General features: G+C 41.0%; 2 protein-coding genes across 4 annotated transcripts; one reads left to right on the top strand and one right to left on the bottom strand.

Annotated features, from left to right (window-relative positions):
• Positions 1–513: 513 nt before the first annotated feature.
• On the bottom strand, positions 514–3,040 carry FAHD1 (fumarylacetoacetate hydrolase domain containing 1). Its single transcript, XM_074197208.1, has one exon. The coding sequence runs from the start codon at positions 2,740–2,742 to the stop codon at positions 2,062–2,064; it is 681 nt and encodes a 226-aa protein (XP_074053309.1). The 5' UTR covers positions 2,743–3,040; the 3' UTR covers positions 514–2,061.
• On the top strand, positions 2,838–22,635 carry HAGH (hydroxyacylglutathione hydrolase). Of its 3 annotated transcripts, none has more exons than XM_074197207.1 (9): positions 2,838–2,939; positions 6,364–6,539; positions 7,031–7,095; positions 11,792–11,909; positions 12,806–12,914; positions 15,200–15,303; positions 16,249–16,350; positions 18,086–18,165; positions 19,428–22,635. In XM_074197207.1, exons 2-9 carry the CDS (start codon positions 6,435–6,437, stop codon positions 19,525–19,527), a joined length of 783 nt encoding a protein of 260 aa, XP_074053308.1. In that variant the 5' UTR covers positions 2,838–2,939; positions 6,364–6,434; the 3' UTR covers positions 19,528–22,635. The 3 variants fall into 3 exon arrangements, with proteins under 3 accessions (XP_074053308.1, XP_074053307.1, XP_074053306.1); XM_074197206.1 differs by lacking the exon at positions 2,838–2,939 and adding an exon at positions 3,043–3,098; XM_074197205.1 differs by lacking the exon at positions 2,838–2,939 and adding an exon at positions 3,242–3,358.
• Positions 22,636–22,866: the final 231 nt, after the last annotated feature.

Genomic DNA, 22,866 nt, shown 5'->3' with positions numbered 1-22,866 from the left:
ACCACAGGTTGGGCACAAATAGTCCATGTGAACACCTGGGATGTGGGTTGCTTGAGTTTGACTGGAGATCTTTCTTGGTGTCCACACCTCTGATGTGCCAGCAACCACAGGGTTGCCTCAAACTGGTTCATGTAGGCCCCAAATGAACAGAGCTTGCACAAACATCCTGGTCCCAGGCACTCTGTATTCCTCCTATTCTCCCAACATTCTATGTAGTAAAACCATATAAGCCACTTAATAACCCCACAATCTGTGGAGGAGTCAGACTAGGTTCTACCTTTCCCTATGGCAGACTTATGCTGTATAAACCCAATTAATGCTTCTGATTTTGTGAACTGTCTCTGTTCCTCTGTTCAGGCAGATTCTATATCCCAATTAATCATTCTGCCACAATTAATAAAGACTTACAACCAAGAAGCCAAAAAAAACCCCAAACCTAACAAACCAAACCCTATGGATAATTATGCAGAAGAAAAAAAATGGATCTTGAGTAAATCAGAGGACTTACAATCATTTCTTAAAATTTTATTTTTAATTTATGGAATAAAACAATCATTTTTATAACAGTATAACAATATTTCACATCAAACTGAAAATCTATTAGGTACAACTTGCTATTCCTTTTAAATATCTAATTAAGTTATGTGAATTTCTTTTTTTTGGTATTTTACTTATAAAACATGTAAAAATAATTTTTAATATTCATTTCCCCACTTGCTCTCCAACATGTCACTTTCCTAATGGGTATGAAGTGGTGCCTCACTATTGTTTTAATTTGCATTTTTCCAATCAATTAATAGTGAGTTGGGTATTTTTTCATATGATTATGGACAGTTTTGATCACCTCAACTGAATACCGTTCATTTCTTTTAATCATTTAGCAATTGGCTATGACTTATTTTTATAAATTTGGCTCAGTTCTCTGTATGAGAAATGAAGCCTTTATAAGAGAAGTGCTTCAGAAATTTTTCTACAAATAGTATTGCCAACTGTATTTCCTTACATCCTATTTCTCCCTGTTAATTCTATTCTCTCTGTCCTTTCCTCTTATCCTTTCTCAAAGGTGTTTTGGTTCTGACTACCCCCTCCCCAAATCTGCCCTCTCTTCTATCACCCCCCCATTCTCTTATCCCCTTCCCAACTTACTTTCCTGTAGGTAGTTCTATAACCCAATTGAATGTGTATGTTTTTCTCTTTTCTAATTTCTGATGAAGACTAGAGCAGAGTAAAATCTTTGAATGTGTAACCAGAAGGAATTAAACAAAGATAATCTGTTTACATTTGAATACAGGGAGATAATTATGACCCCTCTCAAAACTATCATCTTGAGGGATCACAGAGGGAATCTACATCTTAAAAGAATGGAAAGAGAAGGAAGATGAACACACTGGGGAGAAAAGTAAATAAAGAAGGCTAGAAAATTATCTAAAGGCAGCTTGATGACATACAGCTCTGGGCCAGGAGTCAGGAAAACCTGAATTCGATGCTAGCTTCAGACACTTATTAATCGTGTGACCCTGAGCAAATCACTTAACCTATTTGGTTTAATCTACTGTAAAAGAAAATGGCAACCTAACGTCAAGAAAACTTTATAGAGAGTACTGGCATGCCGTGGTCCACAGGGTCACAAAGAATCAGACCGGGCTTTATGTGAACAACAATGAAGAAATTCTCTCACAAAATCAGGATGCAGAAGTAGAAGTTTATATAGAGCAGGATGAAGGGGGAGGTAGAAGTAGTGGTTGAGGCGTGACTCTCTCATCAGAAGGTTGGATGATCCTTTAGATCCGTCTTCATCCATCAATGGCTACTTTTAAAAACACAAAATAGATCTTTTTGAAGCACGATTCCCTGAATCTTTTCTATTTTAATGCTTTTGGTACAGCAGAAATCCCAGAATGATCTACACAGGGAAAAAGAAAATCTTGCTCGGTTTAATTTCTTTTTTTTCAGTTTAATTCCATTTTTTTTAGTTTCTTCTTCTTTTCTCAGTCTAATTCTAGAAACGATTTAACGGGCAGCAAACCGCGGCGGACAATTGAAGCGGGCCTCCACACGCAGTCAGGCCGCCGCGGGGCCCGGCTGGGGTCTCTGCACCTTGAAGCGCATGCTGACGACCCCCTCGATCCCGGCCTCGATCTCGTCGTTTTCCTCCACAGGCCCGACGCCCCTGGGCGTCCCCGTCAGAATAACGTCCCCTTCTTCCAAGGCCATGATCCCGGAGATGTAGCTGATCAGGTAGGGGATGGAGAAGATCATGGACGCCGTGTGCCCCTCCTGCCGCAGCCGGCCGTTGACCTTGAGCCACAGCTTCAGCGCGTGCGGGTCCGGCACCTCCTCCTTGGGCACGAACCGGCTGACGGGGCAGGAGGTGGCGAAGCCCTTGGCCAGGGTCCAGGGCAGCCCCTTCTTCTTGCACTCGTCCTGCACGTCCCTGGCGGTCATGTCCAGGCACAGGGCGTAGCCGGCCACGCGGTCCATGGCCCGGGCCTCGGGCACGGCGCGGGCGCGGCGGCCCAGCACCACCGCCAGCTCCACCTCGTGGTGCAGGCAGCGGCCGTGCGGCGGCAGCAGGATGGGGCTGCCCTCGGGGGCGTAGGCCGTGGACGGCTTCAGGAAGAGGACGGGCTGGGCCGGGACGGCGCTGCCCAGCTCCTCCGCGTGCTCCGCGTAGTTCCTCCCCACGCAGACGATGTTCCGGCCCCACTCCCAGAAGCGCGGCAGCCGCCGGGCCGCGGCCATGGCGGAGGCCGGCCGGAGCGCGCCGGGCCGGGGTCACCCCGCACGCGGGCCCCGCCCAAGGGCGGTCAGCTGACGCCTACGGCGCCCCGGCGGAGCCAAGCTTCCTCGGAACTCTGCGCTCCAGCCGCGGAAGGAGGCGCCGCAGGCAGCTCGCCACTCTCCTCCCCCTCGGCCGGGGGGGCCGGACCCCGCTCCAGGTGACCGCGGGGCGAGGGAGCCCCCCGCTGGCGGGGCCGCGCCGCCCCGAGGGAGCCGCCCCGGGCCGGCCTCTGCCGCCCCCCCGCCGCCCCGCCGCCGCCGGCTCCCCGCCGCGTCCCGGCCGAGCGCGCAGCGACAACGACACTTCGGGGCGGCCGGTACTGGGGGAGGGGCGAGCGGAGGGGGCGCCGGGGGCCGGGGCCCGGCGGCCGCGCTGCGATTGGCCGCGGCCGCGGGGCGGGGCGGAGGGAGCGGCGGGCGCGTGGCGAGGAGGCCGGCGCGGATTGGCCGAGGCGCGCGGTGACGGGGCCGCGGTGGCGGGGCTCCGCGTCCCTCCGGAACATGGTCTGGGGCTCTGGGCGCCTGGGCCGCCGGAGCCTCTCGGTCCTCGGAGCCGCCTTGGCCGGGCGCGCCGCGGGTAGGTGAACGGACGCGGCCCGGCCCTGCCCGGCCCGGGGCGGACGGGCCGGGGGGGGGGGGGGCCCGGGGCGGACGGGCCGGCGGGCCTGACAGGTGCCGCCGGACGTGCGTGCGTGCGTGCGGGGCCCGGCCGGCCCGCTCCCCCGCCGGGCCGCCGCGCCCCCGGGCCCCCGGCCCCGCCGGCGCCGGGCCGCCGGCCGTCACGTGCGCCCCTGCCGAGCCGGGCCCCGAGAGCGCCCGGCCTCCGAGGCGGCCCGGCCGGGGTGCGAGGGAAACGTCCCCCGCGCCCGGGCGCCCGGCCTGGCCTTCGGCCCCGTTACGTAACGGGGGGAGGGGAGGGCTCGGGGCCAGCCGGGGCCCCCGGCCAGCCGCTCCCGCCCCGGCCCCGCAGCCGCGGGGGAACGTGGACGCGTCGCCCCGGGGCCGGCCAGGTGCGGAGCCGAGCTTGCCTGCCGGGCGGGGAGGCCCCGGGGCTGGTGCTGGAGGACAACGTGTTTGTGACCGAAAGGCTAAGCCGGGCTGCGGTGATGCCAGGCCCGCTTAGGAGCTTCCTTCCATCCGGACCGGACCGGACCGGCGGAGTGGCCGAGGTCTTCTCCGTCACCCCGGACTAAAACAATCACAATTTTTTCCTTCTTATTCCAGCTTCTATAAGGGGCGCTCTTGCATGTGTGAGATTAAAACTTTAAACCTGCTTAAGACTTTCGGAACTTGGCTTAACATCCCTCTCTTCGACTGTGGAGGTTGTGGGACGGAGTCGATAAAACCCCAGACTTGGAACCAGAAGCACTGTGGTTTCTAATGCTACATTTTAAACACGAACCTGGGCAGATCTCTTAATCTCTTTGGGCTTCAGTTTCTCGAAAATTAAGTCAGACTTAAAAAATCTCTGGGTTTCCTTCCAGCTTTAAGTCTTTTATCCCATAGATGCAGAAGGCAGTGGGTGGTCGATTTGAGGGTTTTTGTTACATTTACATTTTTTTTGTACAAAGCTCAATAAATATTTTATATTTTGGCGGTTATCTTACTAAGAGTTTTGAAGTTACCCCCCTCCTTTTTTTTTTTACCCTTTGTATGCTTTGCAAGGAACTAGAGAGAAAGGCTAGGGCTGGAGTTTCAGCTGTGGGGTCAATTGCTACATTTCCCAGCACCCAGTGACTCTCAACTTTCGTATTCTGCTACAGTAGCTAGGAAGAGATGCGGCAGACATTGCCTTAGTCTTCGTTTTTCAGCCTAGATAAGTGTGGCCCAAGATTTAAAATGAGGAAAATCCTCATTACAAAGAGTTCCTGAAGACTATGCTTCTTCCTCCTCTTCCTCTAGGATGCTGATCAAAACCAGGGTTTTAATATGCATATGACCTAGACTTTACTACATACAGTCATTGGACTAACATCTTCTGACAGTGGTTTTTCTCCAGCAATGTCGAGCAATAGTTTTCTTTATAGGAAAAAATGAAATTGTTTTTTTTTTATTGAACCAGATAAATTACATTGAAATGGACTTAACTTTCCTTTAAAATGTTCTTTTTATGTTAAATAAAAAAAAAATCTCTGATCCAGTTGTCAAAAAATATTGCATTCCCCACTGTATAATCCTAGTCATAATGGAAAACATATAAACTAACTCACCAGAGATTGAAGGTTTTGAATAAGGGAGGGAGAAAAGAGGAACAAAGTTATTTGTGTAGTATGAGTGAATGAAGTTTAAATGGAGAGAGAACCTAGAGAGCTTTCAGGGAAGGTGGTTTGCATCTAAGTTAGCACTATTTAATCTTTCTTATTCTGTCCCTTCCTTAGGATTACTTATCAAGTAAGTAATTATTACTTATCTGAGTTATAAAGCCGAACTTGGCTATATCAGTATTTGAGCAGAAGATTGAACTGGGCAGGATGAAGGATAATATTAAGGCTTAGGCACTATTTAACATGAGCTCAGAATTTAAAAAATATATATTTTTCTGAACACAAGGCAAAGAAAAGGGAGATCACAGTTGGTATATATTGTTTAATCATTAAAGCTTCAATTTTTTGTTTCCCCTACCATGCATAAAGAAGGAATGAAGTACTTGATTTTTACATAGTGCTCCCAAGTAGTAAGGTCTATGAAGAAGTTCAAATCTATGGTGCCTGCTTTTCACCTCCTCTAACACGTAACATTTTCTTGCTTGTAACCCATCATTCCAAATGAAAGTTCCCTTTTAAGGTACCTGCTGTGCTAGCAAACTTTAACCCCAGGACTGATCACATATTAGTGGGACTTGACATAGTTTACATTTTTAAAATACTTGTTCCTCAAAGAATTTTGTGAATTTTTATTTTACTTTAGATGATTCCTTTTCTCCTTATCTAAAGTACTCTAACTACTTTGAAGGAATGGTGGTAGAGATTAAACAAATGACTTAAATGAACTTTAGAGATATTTTCTGCTCTTCTGTAGATCTAGCAGTTATAACATTTGAACATTTTTAAATTTTTAATTTATTTTTAAGGCAACGGGGTTAAGTGACTTGCCCAAGGTCACACAGCTAGGCAATTATTAAGTATCTGAGGCTAGATTTGAACTCTGGTACTCCTGACTCCAGGGCTGGTGCTCTATCCACTGTGCCACCTAGCTGCCTCCACATTCGAACATTTTTTAAAATTATGTCACTTGTTCTCTACGTTTGGTAATTTTTTCCCCTTTTAAACTTTGTTTTTTAATACTTAGTGACATTAAAAGGAAATTTTTCATCTAATTCGATTCTCATTCAGGTGGATTATTTTGACATTTTTAATGATTTGATAATATATATAGATGTGATGAAGATTCTCCATTTTTATAAAAGAAACCCTCAGAAAAACAGGTAGATGTGGAATGGTTCAGGTCAAAGAGCATCTTCCCTGCTTCAATATTTTTGAGGTTTAACTATTGGGATTGAAGGATTTGTCTTTGATCTTCTACTTAGTTCAACCATAATAAAATTCTACCACTGACCTGCATTTTATTATTTACAACCCCAAGGTTCAGCCCTTCTGGGATCTGTTTGTCAACAAACTGACTTCAGAAAGTGTCAGATAACTAAACACGGCATCATGAAGATTGAGTTACTGCCAGCCCTAACTGATAACTACATGTACCTGATCATTGATGAAGATACCAATGAAGCAGCTATTGTGGACCCAGTACAACCCCAAAAGGTAATTCAAATGACCCTTGGTCCTCAGGAAATCTTCTAGAGACAATTTTGGTTTTAGGTCCTTTTTAACTTTTTTCTATATAACTTCAGTCTAAGCACAAGTAAGAACCCTAAGTACATGCAGAATTTAACCATGATACCTCCTTTTTTCTTATTCCTTCATCACTAAATAGTATTTTTCCAGTTCCCACATGTGGTCAATATCAAAACACCTTTGTGACCAGTAATTTTTGTGCATAATGACTAAAATAAATGAGATTGAATTCTTAGATACCATTATAAAGCTTAAAAAGTTTTATGATAAAAAGAGAATTAAGTCAGATTTCATAACTGGGTAAGGGACCAAGGAAGAAGATGAGAAGATATTTTTTACTTCTTCTTCTTGGTTCATCAGTGAAGTCTAGAGTATCATCTCCCTTGAGGCTGGTAGTGCTAGAGCTGGGGAGTAATTGGGGTTTTGATCCCTTTGTTCTTACCTGTGTTTGGCTGTAGGTTGTGGAAACAGTAAAAAAACATGGAGTGAAACTGACCACCGTTCTTACGACCCATCACCACTGGTGAGCAAGCTTTCTTCTTTTTCTTCTTCTTCTTCTTCTTCTTCTTCTTCTTCTTCTTCTTCTTCTTCTTCTTCTTCTTCTCTTTTTAATTTTTATTGCTATCCCTTGTTTTTACATTACCTAAATTTTCCCCTGTATCTTTCCCCCTATTCCCTTTGTACAACAAAGACAATTTCTTAAAAGAAAAAAGAGGGGGAGAAATGAAAATATTAGCAAATTGGATTAATATTTTGAAAAAATCTGACAGTATCTCTAGTGTCTACACTTATGGACTTTCCATCTCTGCAAAGGAGAATGGGGAACTGTCTTCTCACATCTCTTCCTTGGGACCAAGCATGTTCTCTGTAATTTTGCAACACTTTTTTGATTATTTTATGGGGGTTGTTCTTTTCATTTACATTGTTGAAGTCATTGTGTTAAATTGTTTTCTGAGTTCTGTTCAGTTCACTCTGCATCAGTTCATGTTAATTCCTTTTTTGCTTCTGTGTTTATCATTCCTTACAGAACATTAATATGCCATTATATTCATCTACCTTTTTAGCAATTTCCATTTGATAGCCATTCGTAATGTTTTCGGTTCTTTGCTACAACAATTAGTGCTTCTACAAATATTTTGGTGCATATGAGGACTTTCTTTTTTTATCATTTACACCCTTGGGATATATGTCTAGTAGAATCATTATTAGACCAAAGGACATGGACATTCTAACCACTTTTATTGATAAATCCCAAATTGTTTTTAAAAGAGTTTTTATCAGTTCATAGCTTTATTAGTGATGCATTAGTGTACCTGTTTTCTGCAATCCACTAACAATGGCTATTCTCATTTTATTGTCATCTTTAAGCAAGTATTTCTATAAAAAATTTCTGTTTACCTATGTAAACAGGATTGTTTACATAGTGAGACTTGGAAAAAAAACTATAACTTGGTCAATGTTTATTTTGATATCCTTATAGGATATTGAGTATATTTTTAATTTGGAAAGCACAAGTTCTTCAAAGGATCCTGAGACAAGCATCAAAGCAAGAATTTTATAATATCTGAATATATATACCTCACAATCAGTTCAACAAGCACATGCTATGTGCAAGACAGAATAATAGAAAATGTACCAGGCTTCAAGGAGTTTACATTCTGCTAAGTGAGAGAAAAAACAGAAAAATGTATGAGTTTTAATACAGGATAATTTAAAGGAAGATAGCTTTCAAAGACGATTAGCACCTGAGTTCAGCCTTGACAAAGTGAGAACAGAACCCATTGCAGGTCTGGATGAAGGCATGAGAAGAGAAATGGAGTGGTAAATCCAGAATAGCCACCAGTTTAGTTGGAATGCAGAGTGAAGAGGAAGAGGAAACTTCTGGAAAAGCATGTTGGAGCAAAATTGTGGAAGTCCTTAAGTGCCAGGCTGAGTTTGTATTTTCACCCTAAAGGAACCAGGAAATCATTGAATATTTTTGAGTAATATAATACCATGTGATCTTTGCATTATGACTTAGCTTGGCAATTAATTAGGTATAGAGGATAGATTTGTATGAGATGGGATTGTGAGCCAGAAGACTATTGCAATAGTCCAGGTGAAGGGAAATTAAGATCTAGAATAAGGTGGTGACTTTGCAAATGGAAACAAGACACAATAGTTTACAAGAGGTATTGCAGAGGTAGAATTGATAAGACTTGATAATTGATTGCTTTTGAAGAGTGAAGGAATGGGAAGATTCTGGAACAGTGGAGATTTTAGAGTCTTCCTTCTAGCCAAGGTGACTGGAAGGATAATGATACCTTAAATAGAAATGAAAAATTTGGAGGAGGGATAAGTTTAGGAGGAAAGATGATGAGTTATGTTTTGAAAATAATGACTTTAAGATACTGATGCAGCTATAGCTGTGTGCAGGAGTAACACCAGTGATGTGGGGCCTGGAATTCAGGAGAAAGTTTACAGTTCAAGAAAGCAAAAGCACTCTAAAGGAATTCTGACTGAGGGGAAATGACACCTTCCCTGAAGTAGCTGGTATTCTCTCTACTTTTCATAGAAGAAGGTAAATGATTTGCCTAAAGTCACAAGGATTTGATAACACTCCACTTTCGACTTCTATTGACTCCCAGTCCATTGTTCTGTCCCCTAATGTGTGCTCCTGCCTGAGGTCCCAGTGACCCAGCTTTTCAGTCCTGCTTAATTGGAAATGAGCCTGATCTGAGTATGGAAGGTTTCTCCTGGTGTGTCTTAGGAGAATCATTGTCTATTGCAGAGGATGGGGGAGGACAGACCCAGCAACAAAGCAAGTCGTAAGTAAGACAACAGATCTGGAGAAAAGCATCTTCACTAGCTGGACCCTTTCTTTTTCTGTGGAGGCAATCTTTGATAGGCTCTTCTCAGATCATCATATGCTTACATAATGATAATAACATGAAGAAACTAAACTTTTTTAAGTATTTAAAAAAATGTTAATGTTTATTGACTGAACCATGTTTGGAGATCTTCTTTTATCAGCAAAAGTGAATAAACGTTAAAAATCATTAAATTTTTGTTTTGTGGAAGTTGTCTGCCAAAGATCCTTTTCTTAGATTTTTGTAAAAGGTCTTTTCTTAGGTTTGAAGATCTTAGGGGTACTTAAAATTAAAAGTAAGAAGAAAAGTTTTTTCCTTTGGTTAGAACAGAGTATTTCTTTGATTTGATAGCAGTTTGCCAACTTTGGAACAAATACTTAAGGTTTTTTTTTCTTCCAGTTATCGAGCCATAATACAACTGCCTTCTTGTCCCTTTAAAAAAATGTCCTTGAACCTTGCCACTGCAAGATCATACTGTTGTAACATGGCCTCAAATTGGAAACTGCTGTCCTTGTACCAAAACCTTCACTCTTTTGGCTTCTTTTTCTTTTTCATTAAAAACTTCAATCCCTACTTCATGGGAATATGATAAGGATTGGCTAATATTTGTAAAATGATAAGCATAATTATTGATTTAAACAAACCTGTAACTGAACCATAAACTTGAAATTATCTAGACCATTCCCCTGCTCTTAATTCCTTAGACCACCTAAAACAAATTATTCATAAAGATTTTTTAGGAAAGTCAGGCAGTCAGAGAACCAGTATTTCTTAAACTCTTAGTGTGTGCTGGTTCCTGTGCTAAAAGTTACAAATACCATACAAGCAAGCAACAACAAGAGCAAAGAAAGTCCCTTCCCTTCAAAGAGATGACATTCTATTGGGGGGTAGGGGGAGCAACAGATAAAAGGGAGCTGAAAATAGGGAAGGGAGATAGATATCTCCCATAAGAAATAAATTGTATCATTTCTTTCCCTGAATCAGTGTTCTGGCAGCTTTCACTGTCCAAAAGATTTTATCCCTGTAAAAATTTAAGACTTCTTGCTGTTATCAAATCCATTTCTTCTGATATTCCCTTAGGTCACTGTGCTCCTTTTAGTCTTTGTTTATATTCTTGATGATAATTGTCCTTTTCTCTAGCCTTTCTTATTCCATATTAAGTTACCCTCACTTCAGAGGCCCTAAAAAGTGCTTTTTGGTATTCTTGGCTTCCTTTTCACAAACAAACCTTGTTACTTTCGTATGTCATACATACCAGGATCAAATCAGTATGGTAAGTAATTACTGTGACTTTCCAGTTCTTCCTTTGTTGTAATTATCAGCCTCTATACTGCATTGAACTAATTCACAGTGAAATCTCCCTTTTTTAAAAAAAAATTTTATTTAAGACAATGGAGTTAAGAGACTTGCCCAAGGTCACACAGCTAGGTAATTAAGTGTCTGAGGTTGGATTTGAACTCAGATACTGTGAAATTTCTTTTGATTTTTAACCATGCCCTACTGAATATAGGGAAAGAACAATGTCACTTTCAGGTCTCATGCTGAAGCAGTTTTCTCTAAGCTTGTTTTGTTTTTTAAGAAAGGTGTCAGGGGTGGCTAGATGGCGCAGTGGATAGAGCACCGGCCCTGGAGTCAGTAGTACCTGGGTTCAAATCCAGCCTCAGACTTAATAATTACCTAGCTGTGTGGCCTTGGGCAAGCCACTTAACCCCATTGCCTTGCAAAAACCTAAAAAAACAAAACCAAAAAAACAAGAAAGGTGTCATCTAGTTTAACCCTGTAAATGAGCTAGTGGTAAGAAATTAAAGTTTAGACTTCTGGGATCAAGAGGCAAGGGGGTTCCCTCATGGTTTAAAAGTTTAGAATTCGTCATTAATATCCATTTTTTAGATATCCTTATACTAGAGATTTTCTTAACAGTGGTTGGCACACAAGGCATAGAATCACAGTGTTTTATCCAGATTCCATATCATTTCAGATTTAATACCAAACTCCAGTCAGGCCAGTCCCTAAAACCTTTTTTGCTAATCTTTCTCCTTCTCTGAAATGGAACCTAGAATAAATAATTTTTTGTAAAACTTTTGGTGACCCTTATTTTATAAGGCACTAAAAAACTGTACAGATTTTCAGCAACTTTATTTACCAGAAGTTATGGGAAATGCTTATGACCATAAGGGCCTACATGAGGTTGAGCATTTCCTTGATGCTGGTCAATCCAGGGGAATTCTTTTCATTTGTGCTGAGAAACAAGTGGATAAGAAACATATTACTTTCTTCATTTGGAATGCATACTCACTGTTGCATACGAGATTTAAGTCAGATTTAAAAAGCAAATGGCTTTCCCAGCAGACTCCTATTTTTACCTTCTAGGGACCATGCAGGAGGCAATGAGAAGCTTGTAAAGATGGAACGTGGATTGAAAGTATATGGGGGAGATGATCGAGTTGGAGCCCTCACTCAAAAAGTGTCACACCTTACTACCCTACAGGTAAAAAGAAACAAATGGAAAGGATTTCAAATGTGGTTTTACTTGTAAGTGTAGGCCAGTGTATAGTGACTATGTGAGGAAAGTCAACTGACCAGAAGCAGCCCAGGTAAAATGCCCAAGAGATCACACCTGGCAGAACAAGCCACTGACTTCTCTCACACTTATCCTACCATGATAAATTTTCCCCCAGGAAGAGACCCAGCACATGACAGTAAAATGTATTTCTGTGTGTTTGAAGATGACTGCTTGTTCTTGGAAGGTTATTAAAGGGCTTCCATGCTGAAGTCTGCAACTAAGGACTTTGGAATTAACTGCCTTGTCTGGCCAGGAATAGGTTAACAACTAAAATAGTTGTACCTGGGCTGTTTTAAGTCACATCTTCATAAAACTGGCCACATATGACTGAACTTTTCATTCTTGTTTCTGGGACTACTGTTTTCTTTTTCTTGATCAAAGGTATTTGAGAGCAATTGGTTTTTGTTTGGTTTGTTTCAAACTTAAGTTGGCCAGAATTCAGGTCAACAAAAAAGCTATGGAACTGAGAGTAGAGATCAAGCCCATCATCTCTGGATGACTGGTTCAGGCTAGACATGATTTAGCAATAAAAGAACAGAATTGGTATCTTTGTTTGAGACTGGGCCACTATCTGTGTTATAGAAGACGGCCACTGTCATAGGAACAAAGTTTGAGATAAATTTCTATGATTACTTGAAAAACAGGAGTCTGAGTAACATGTAAGACAAACAAATTTAGGTTAGCAGCCCCTGTCCAAGAATATTTATTTTTTTCTCCTGTGGGTTGTAGGTACAAGGGCAGAGACTTATATGAGGTTTGGGCTTTGTCTGCATGTTTCTTGGACTTATTTTGGGAGCCCACTTTTGCTTGCTTTATTCAAGGTAGGATCTCTCACTGTCAAATGCTTGTCGACACCATGTCATACTTCTGGACATATCTGTTATTTTGTGAGTAAGCCCAATAGTTCCGAGCCACCTGCTGTTTTTACAGGTAAGTATAATGATGTGTGTGTGTGTGTGTGTGTGCGCCTGCCTCTGTCCCCAGGCATGTACCTCATTGGCATATTCATACCTTTTAAAGACCTCCAGCTGTTCAGGAGATGCCCAAGCTAGTTCTTGTCAGTCACCAAAAACAAAACAAGCAAATTAAAAAAAAAAACAAAAAACAGGCAATTTTTCCTTCCTAATGCCCTACTCAGAAAGCAGTGTCCCTCATAATAAGAATTCATAGTCTGACATTCAAAACTGAAGATTTGTTTCAAACTGGGTAGGTGGGGGGCACTGAACAAAGAGAAATGACCAATGTTTAGGAAAGGAAATTCTAAAACTGCTTTACTTCTGCCAGCGTTTAGCAGCTTTCCCTGGGGAAATTAGAAAAAAAAACACACCTCATCTTAGGGAATAGCAGGATATTCTTTGGGCCCTGCCTGTCTGTTTTTATTCCCTAACATGATAGGTCATAAGAGCATCTTAGGATCTGGAGTTGGAAAATAACTCTAAGATACAAACTTTTCATTCTGCTGAGAAAGAATCTGAGACCAAGTGAGGTTGACAAGTCTTTTCTACAAGGTCACATAGGGAGTCAGGTCACCCAGACCTTAAACTCCAAATTCTTAACTTTCCAACATAACATTATCTTTCAGGTGAGAGCATATTTGCACCTGGCCAGGCCAGCCTCAGAACCAGGTAGGAGCTGCCTGGCAGAGGTGTTAGGAGAGAATGGCTAGGACTTTGCTTATTGTCAGAAGACCAAAGAAAGAAAACATTTTTATGAAACTAGTGGGTATGTTCCTGTGGAACACAAGTAGAATTTCTTTTGGTTGGATGTTTTAGATAACAATCTGAGACTAGTAAAACAATATAAAACAAGGAGTCACATCCCTGCAGTAAGTGATAGAGCATTTATGGAGTACCTGTTGTGAACCAGGACCCCGGGAAGCACTACACAAACATTATCTTGTGTAGTCCTCAAAGCCACCTCACAAGAGGGTCTCTGTTGTTATCCCCATTTTACAGATATGAGCTGCCTAGTGGCAGAGAATGAGTGCATGAGACTATGCTGAACAAATGTATAAATCTTTAGAACTCAACAAACCAATAGGAAACAAGAGGCTATGCTAGAGCCAGACCTGTTCTGGGTTACTGCCAGCAGGGAATCCTTATAACAGGAATCTCTGAGGTCTGTGCCCCATTTTTGCCTTTCTGATGACTCTTCTGCTATTTCTGAGGTCTCTGTATCCTCTGCAATCTCAGACAAGTAGATTTGTAAGAAAAGAGTCTCTCTCAAGGAGACATAAACTGGACTGTAAAACTCTCCCCACTGCCTTGTGTTTTGTCTTCTCCCTCAGGAGGAGGTTTTGGCCAAAGACTTTCATATGGAGTTACAGAGTCAGATGACAATGGAATTATCTTACTGGTTCCACAATTAGTACAATTTTTCCAATCAGGATGGTAGCCATGGAAGTCCCATAGGCATTAAAGCCTCAGTGACCCCCTACTTCTCCTTTAGGAACAAAAATTGTATTGTTATCTCAGTAATGACTCGTTTTCTGCCAAAAAGTCATACCTATACCCAAATAATGACATTATGGAAAGTACTAAATGTTCTTATGACAGAACTTTGTGTCCTGCAATTTGGATATCTGACCTGTACGCCATTTATGACCTGATTAGGTTAGGTTAAAAGAAAGTGTAAAAGAAGCCAAAGTTATGAATTTTGTTCTTACAGGTAATAAACTGCGCTTAGTCACTGACCCCTAACCCTTCCAACCATTTTCTGAAGCAGAGACTGGAGATTTTGTGTGGTCTAACCAAGTCCTAGCCTTATTCTCACTACAAGAAAAACCATTCAAAGCTCAACAATCATGTCATTTTTACATGTTGGCAGATAGTTTTGGTTTTTATACATTATATTTGAAATAATCATACAGAAATGACTGCAGAATAAAAATTTTAAAGTATGAATAAAACTTTAAAAAGCATGAAAATAAACAGTAAAAATAAATAATCCAAGGGGCGGCTAGGTGGCACAGTGAATAGAGCACCTGCCTTGGAGTCAGGAGTAGCTGGGTTCAAATCCGACCTCAGACACTTAATAATTACCTAGCTGTGGGGCCTTGGGCAAGCCACTTAACCCCATTGCCTTGGGGAAAAAAAATCTAAAAAGATAAATAAATAATCCAGAACCCATAGGGTCTCAGCTGCTCATCTGGCTCAATGCTCATTCATGTGTCTTAGGCTCTACTTCAGTCTCACTGAACAAGATTTTTCTTCCAGGTGATACCTTATTTGTAGCTGGTTGTGGGAAATTTTATGAAGGAACAGCAGATGAAATGTACAAAGCCCTGCTTGAAATTTTGGGCCGTCTTCCCCCAGAAACAGTATGTTATACTTTCTTTTCCTAAGCATTTTGGTTGTGTTGAGAATATATATGTGTATGTATATGTGTGTTTAATTTTTTGTTTTGTTTTTGCAAGGCAATAAGGTTATGACTTGCTGGAGGTCAGGTCACACAGCTAGGTAATTATTAAGTGTCTGAGGTCAAATTTGAACTCAAGTCCATTTCAGGGCCAATGCTCTAACCACTGCTCCACCTGGCTGCCCTTGTGTTTAATTTTTTATATAGCTTTTCCAATTACATGTAAAACCAATTCCTGCCCCCCTCCTTGAGAAGCAAGAAATATAGACTACATGTGTGGATTATTCAAAAGAAATGATGTCCCTATTAGCCATATTGCGAAAGCAAACATTGAAGGGGCAAGCATATTTCAAAGCAAGTTGAAATAGTTGTCTGTAGGCTCTGGGGAAAAAAGCTTATCCTTGCCTGGGTCCCATAGCATAGGAAGAATAGCATTTGCAAATTCTCAAAGGTACCATCTCTTTCTTCATTACTCTGTCTTGGTTCTTCTTTTAGAATCTAGCTATTCCCTCTTTATCTTATTCTTTTTGTTTTATGCCAGAATGGCTTTGTTTTCAGGCTGACCATCTCATTCTGCCATCCCAGGCAGAACACTACCTCACCAACCATAAACCTTGATAGGCTTTTACTCCTCTCTAGTCTTTTCCAAACTGAAACCATGAGTGCTATAGTTCCTCCAAAGTTTGAGTAATATTTTCCATTACACATAAACCTAAAAGCAGCTACTGTTTTGTCCCTGTAAAGCTAGAGAAAAAGTCTGGCAGGATATCACCTTACATAGGGAAAAGAGTGAATTAGTGGGGAATTTTGAATCTTTTCATTTAGGAGGGTTTGGAAAGAAAACTTAAAGATTCATCCCTTTGCACAAGGCCTGTTCTTAGAGATGACATACTTTGTTCTTCTCCAGAAAGTATACTGTGGTCATGAGTACACCATCAATAACCTCAAGTTTGCACGTCATGTTGAACCAAACAATGTTGCTATTCAAGAAAAATTGGCCTGGGCTAAGGTGAGTGAGATGGGTTTAGGAGAGGAATGGGAGCTTTAATGTTCTCTTATCTTGAAAGTGTTAAGTTATTGTGTAAGGGGGAGAATCTGAATAGGGGAGTAGCTCTGATCTAGGGCATAAATGTGTCCTACTGGTGCTGTTACTTTCAAATATTCTTGAATTGGAGAGTGTAGAGCTCCATCATCCAGGATCCTGGATTGTGTCAAACAACAAGCATTTATTAAATAATCTATGGGATATTGTATTAATTTTATATATGAATACTGCTGACACTGTACTAGACCTTAAGAGATAGAAATACAAAAGTGAAGGCAACCCCTCCTCTCCATGAGTGAACCTTCTAATAGAAGGAAACAATTCATGGAGAAGTGGAGGCATATATGGCCATAAAGTCTAACTTCTGTAAAAACTTTCCTCCAAAAGCAAGTGATGTAAAGAAATTCCTAAAGCTTCAAAAGAATTATCTTCACAGTATGGAAATGTGCATCTTAACAGGAATCAGAAAATTCCATAAGATCTTCCTGGTTTCTTAGAATATTTGCCAATTAAGGAAATGTGGAAATGACTTAAGATTGGTACCCAATAGGAGTCTATTTTCTCAGTCATACTAAAACTCTCTCTACTTGGATTTGGCACAAAGATAGTCCCAAAACTCATTCATTTGCATTTTTGTTCCCTTTCAGATTTCTGATGATAACTAGTAGACAAATCGTGTTTTCAGTTGATCACTTTTCTAATGGTCAAATATGCAGGCAAGTGAGGAATCATGCAGGCAGTGAGGGCAGGGACACATCCACTTAGCTTGGATTGGAGGCGAAGACCTAGTAAGAGATAGAGAACATCTCCATGTCATATTCAATCTATATATAAACTGAGGATTCCTTAAGCATTGAAAGTACTAGATACATGACACAGTGAAATGGTCAAAGCACCCCATGTTGGCATTCTCTTGTGTTATCCTTGATTGTGGGAGGAGTCCTGAACTTCCTGTTAAGGAGACTTGGTTTTGAATTTCATCTCAAATCCATAATTACTACGGGCAAATTACAGGGCAGGGGATTGTTTTCAGGTATCCATTTTGTGAATTTTAAAGCATGATGGATATAAAGTAGATTAGTTAATGTCTTAGGTCTCAGCTTCCACATGGAAGGAATGTGCAGCTCACCCAATGGTTTGTGCTATTGCCAAAGAACTCTTAGAAAATTCTTCATGATAGCAGATAATATTACACTCTGGGTAAGAGCCAGCATTAAAGTGATGGGGAGGAGGAGGAAGTTATGTCTGAATATTGAGAGGATCCTAGACATAGAACTGGAAGAGATCAAAGGTGTAGAGAAGGGAATGATTTGTCTGGCATCACAGTGGTTGTAAGGGGCAGAATACAGACCTTGAATGAAGAACCTCTTATTCCGGATATGGTACTTATTCTTCTGTGTCTATAATGAATATTTAAGAATGCAGGATATTTCTTTTAATGAAACTCCTATTTTAAAAGGGGGAAATTTCTCCCTGAATTAACTCTGTGAAATCCTTCATAAACTTTGCAATGCATATTTCCAAACCCATTGTCATATATATATCTATATATATCTATATATATATATATAGATATATAGATATAAAACAACAAAGTATTTTAAGTTCAGTCTTTTAAAAACTAACAGTTGTGAAATATTTCTTTTGAAATATCTGAAATAATAAAATTCTTTTGAATTTTGATATATTTCTTTTGAAGACAAAATGTGGCATTGGAGAACCAGCTGTACCATCTACTATTGCTGAGGAGTTTACATACAACCCATTTATGAGAGTGAGGTAAGTGTGAATACATGTGTCTTAAGGAGATATGAGTGCAGTTCAAAGAAGAAGAAAAAAAGGATCTCACATTCAAAGGGAAGAACTTAAAGGAGTCTGACTATGAGAAAGTTTCATTTTTTTTAAGCCATCTGAAGTTCAGAGAAGGAACGCTTGGGATATGACCCAGGAAAGCTTTTTTGGTTCAACTGATCTGAAATTTGACCACTAAGTTCTCTTATTTGCTCATTTTACTCCCCAATGAACAGTTTCTGTAGTGTCCTTGAAAACAGGAACATTTTTTTTTTATGTGCAGAGGAGAAAGGCAAATTCAGAGTGATTCTGTGTCTGAAAGAGATGTGATGTGGCCACTTATCAGTATAGTGACATAGAATCAGTGAGGTCTGTCCAGCCAAAAAAGTTTTTGCAGTGTAGCTTAAACTTGGGCCCCTTAGAGAACCTTTAAGTATTCTGTAGTAGCCTCTCCTTGAATATTTAAACACTCTCTCTCTCTCTCTCTCGCTCTCTCTCTCTCGCTCTCTCGCTCTCTCGCTCTCTCTCTCTTTCCCCCCACCAAGCATTGGGTCAGCAGGTCAGCACTCAGTGCTTGAAAAGTGATCAGACCTGGACTCATTTTCTATCCTTTTTTCTCTCATTTGACAAAACTGCTTCATAGACTGGAGGGTTCAAGTAGCTTCAAAACCTGGGAATGAAAGATGATGACATGAATATGTTGTACTTTAAGTTCTTGTAACATTGCTTATGGGAAAAAAAATGAAAGAATGAAAACTTTCAACCTCAGATCCACATAATGAAAGAATGAAGAAATCAACTTTTGACTTTCAAATGTTTAAAATTTAGTCTAAAAACATACTACTGAAACAGTATCTTCATTTACTTGTGTTTTGTAGCACTGATAAAAGAATTGGCAAAGTTACTAGACTGACCAAAATTGAGTTGGCTCTGTTTATCCATCTCACTTTGCTCTGTTTTGCAATAAAGAAAAACAAAGCTGACCATTGAATAACATGATTTCATCTTCAAGAATAGCAGCAAATTCTAAGTGGAATGTTTTTCTTCATCTGTACCTCCTTTGTCAACCTGATTGGAGGGGAAAACCCTCTAAGGGGAGAGAACTTCCATAAGCTGCTCCTCCTCCTCGGCATCTCTGGCTGCTTTGTGGCTCCTCTCCTTTGAATTTTAGCTGGAGACAGTACTGAGGAGAGTGAGCCAGGGTGCCCATCATCCATACTCACTCTGTCTCTCTTGCTTTGACCTGGCAGGGAGAAGACAGTACAGCAGCATGCCGGGGAGACTGACCCTGTAACAACCATGAGGGCCATCCGAAAGGAGAAGGATAATTTCAAGGTGCCCAAAGACTGAAGTTCTCTGCAGGAATTATCACAATGCAAATTTCTCCTGTTAGTCCTTTTTACAGTAATTTTGGTATTCTGATGTTTTAGGTAATTAATTTCTGTTATTGTGGGAGAATCATTCTTGTTTGTGGTTTGTGTTTTATTTTAAAATTGTCTTTAAAAGCCCTTTGTTTCTTTTGCCAAACATTCTGTGGCATATTTATAAGATAAAAAATTTAAAGAATATTTATTCATATAATTTTTCCTTTCAGATTCTGTAAATGATCAATTGCAAGCACGCTTCCTTAAGGGCTTAAGGGGACAGGAGATACTATAATGTGGTCAATCCTATGCTTTCATGAAATACCCCTTACCTTGGAAACTGAACCCAGCCAAAGGCGCCAGGCTTTGCCTGTAGTCCAACTAGCTTTTTGAGCTCTTTTAAACTCCTAAGTTCATATTTGTTTTGAACAAGTCTGGCCAAACCCCAGGAAGACACTTGGGCCTGGTTCCAAAGTGGGGAAGAAGAGTCTGTATCAATATTCCAGCTTGGATCCTTTATCCTTTTCTTTCATTGCTCCTCTACAAAAGAAATCTTTCTTATTGCTTCAACCAGCATTTAAATGCTTAACCCAGCATTTAAAATAGGTTCTCCTTTCCCAGTTCTTCACTCAGACCCCTCTCTATCTTCGACATCATCTAAGGTCAGTGTTTGGAGTTAATGTTTTTTTAAATTTTATGCCATTATTTCCCATGGCTCATATGAATAGTAACATAAAATTGTTGAGGTTATGTCCTTTGTAAGGTTGGTATCCCATCCCAACCTGAATAGGATGTGGAGGGGGTGAAAAAGAACCTTTGAGAGAGTTATCTTGGTGTGAGAGATTTAAAGATTCAAAAGCTTGAAAACATCTTGAAACACTTAACATTGCTGTATATAGAAATTCAATTTTCAAATATTAAAGACTTTTGACTCCACCAAAGCCAAGCAATCTAGAATATAAATGCTTTGCTGTTTGCTCTGTTTGTTGATTTGACATGAATTGTCTACTTAGGAAGGCTCCTCTGTCTCTAGGCAGATAGTTACAAGTGTCTTCTGTCTGTCCAAGATTGTGTTATCATTATTAAACATTAAGTGGCCTCACCTCTTGTTATGTGATAGACTTAAGTCCTACAACAACCTGGAGTCCCTTTGATATATTAAACCAATCTTTACTATGAGTGGCAATGGGAATCATTTTGGAGAACATTTGACAAAGATTATGCCATGACTGTTCCCCTGTTGGACAGAAGTATGCCCAGGATGATGAGGAAGAGTTAAACATCAGAGTGGCAAGGAATGCTTTGGAAAGGAAAACCAACTGCTCCTTCATGGTTACTGTCACAACTACAACTGATCTCCATAACTGGTTTCCTCTCATTGTCAAATAAGCAGTATTTTGTAATGTTTTTTCCAGTGATAATGATACATCTTGTTATTAGATGTGGTCAAAAACATGTTCACAGGTTTGCCTGGGAAGGTTTTATCAAAGAGAATTTGAAATTTCTTTGCTCCAGAGACATTACTGCCACCTGCAATGACTGCACAACCACTAAAGTTCCAATGTCTCTTATAATATTAATAACATTTGCCCCGAGATATTAGGATTGGTTCCTTTTGGACATATTAATTCAGAGAATAGGTTTTTAGTTCAGTGCTGGCAGGGATTTCATTACCATTTAATTTTTTTTCCTATGTTAGTGGGAGGGAAAGGGATAATTCAGGACTTTCAAACAGCATGATTATAAAGGAACGAGACTGGAAATTTGTGGAAATTAATGAGACTGGACATTTATCTTATTTTTTTATAGCCACACCCTGAATTTTCACTCAAAAGACAAACTATACTTATAATTGAGCCCTGGAAGGCTGTCTTTTAGACTGCACTGTTGCTGAGTGAGCTTTCCAGGTAATGAAGAAACCAAAGCAGTGGAAACTTAAGGGTAGCTGTTTTGAGTGACTTTTGAACGTTTTGGTGATTAGTGTTTATGGTTTATTATTAATAAGAAAGTAATCAGGGGTCCAGGGAGTTTTGGCTTGATCAGACTTTTCTCTTTACCTTGCCTATGAGTGAGAACACAAACCTGTTTCTGTCCTGACTCCTTTTTGTCTCATCATCCTCCATTAAACTTCGCCTTCTAGATTGAACAGCAGAGATATGGGACCTTACTTTGTTCCCTTTGCAGAAGTGAGGAGGAAGAGGAACTTCTAAAAGCTATAGAAGGTTCCTAGAGAAGAAGTCAGGTCTCAATTGAGCATCTAGAATCCTAGTGGAAACAATGACAGTTGTTAAGTCTACTCTTCAGATAAAGTGACTTTTGCCCCTTTTTTTCCATTTGCCATCATTCCAGGGGAAGGTCCCAGCATTGAGAAAATTCTACCCCATGTGAATCCTTGCCATCGACCTACCTTCTGATGTACTTTAGTGTCCAAGATAGAATAGAAACATGAGTTACTAAAATTGGCTGCCCACTTGTTCCACAGCAGGGCATTTCTGTCCTCAGCTAAACTCTAGGGTGGCCATTGTTATCATTCAGTAGAAGGTGGTGGACCCTTCCTGGGCATTGACTGAAGGTCACCGGGTCCGTTCCCAAAGTGAGGATCATCTGGCAGGCTTGCTGATGTCCTGTTCAGAAAATAAGACACCGAGACATCTGAGAAGGTGACTTGGGCTTTTCTGGAGGGGCTGGGGGGTTCCACTGACTGGCAAGGCTAGCTACAAAATTTAATTTCTGCATTTGAATTTGGTAGGGTGGAATTTTTTTTTTTAATGTTTGGGTTTAATTTTATGAAAAATTGGCAGCCATTGGCTTGCCTCTTTCATGCTATGCAAGGTAATGAAGCTGATGTGTCAGCCCAATTGCAGCTGTGAATCAGTGAGCCTAGGGGGTGTCCATTCTCCCATGGGAGGGGAGAATTCCTGCTGCTCCTATTGGAGGGGAAGATGGAACCTGTGTCTGTTCTGCACTTTGAGCTCCTTGAAGAGAAGCACTTTGGAGTATTATTCTTGTTTCTAAATTTTATCTTCTGTGATGTGTTGAGTAGGCATAGCTTGTAATGATTTCACTAATAAACCTTTCATTGTTGAAAACAGAAGGCTGCCAAATTGGATCTATTGACTTCCCTTACTTTGATAGCTAGAATGGAAATGTTTATCATTTGATTACAAACTGACCCCAGCACTCCTTGTGGAAATCACAGCCTGGTTGGTTTTCATGACCCCTCAAATTAGTCCTTGCTCCTTAACCTGATGAATTAGTACACTCCTGCTTACTAAACTGAAGACCCCTCTAGCATGGATATTAGATGCCTCCCTCTCTCCCTCCT

This window comes from Macrotis lagotis, chromosome 8 (genome assembly GCF_037893015.1).
Source record: "Macrotis lagotis isolate mMagLag1 chromosome 8, bilby.v1.9.chrom.fasta, whole genome shotgun sequence".
NCBI lineage: Eukaryota > Metazoa > Chordata > Mammalia > Peramelemorphia > Peramelidae > Macrotis > Macrotis lagotis.
The sequence above is the reverse complement of the archived record's forward strand: the minus strand, read 5'-3'. Positions and strand labels throughout refer to the sequence as shown.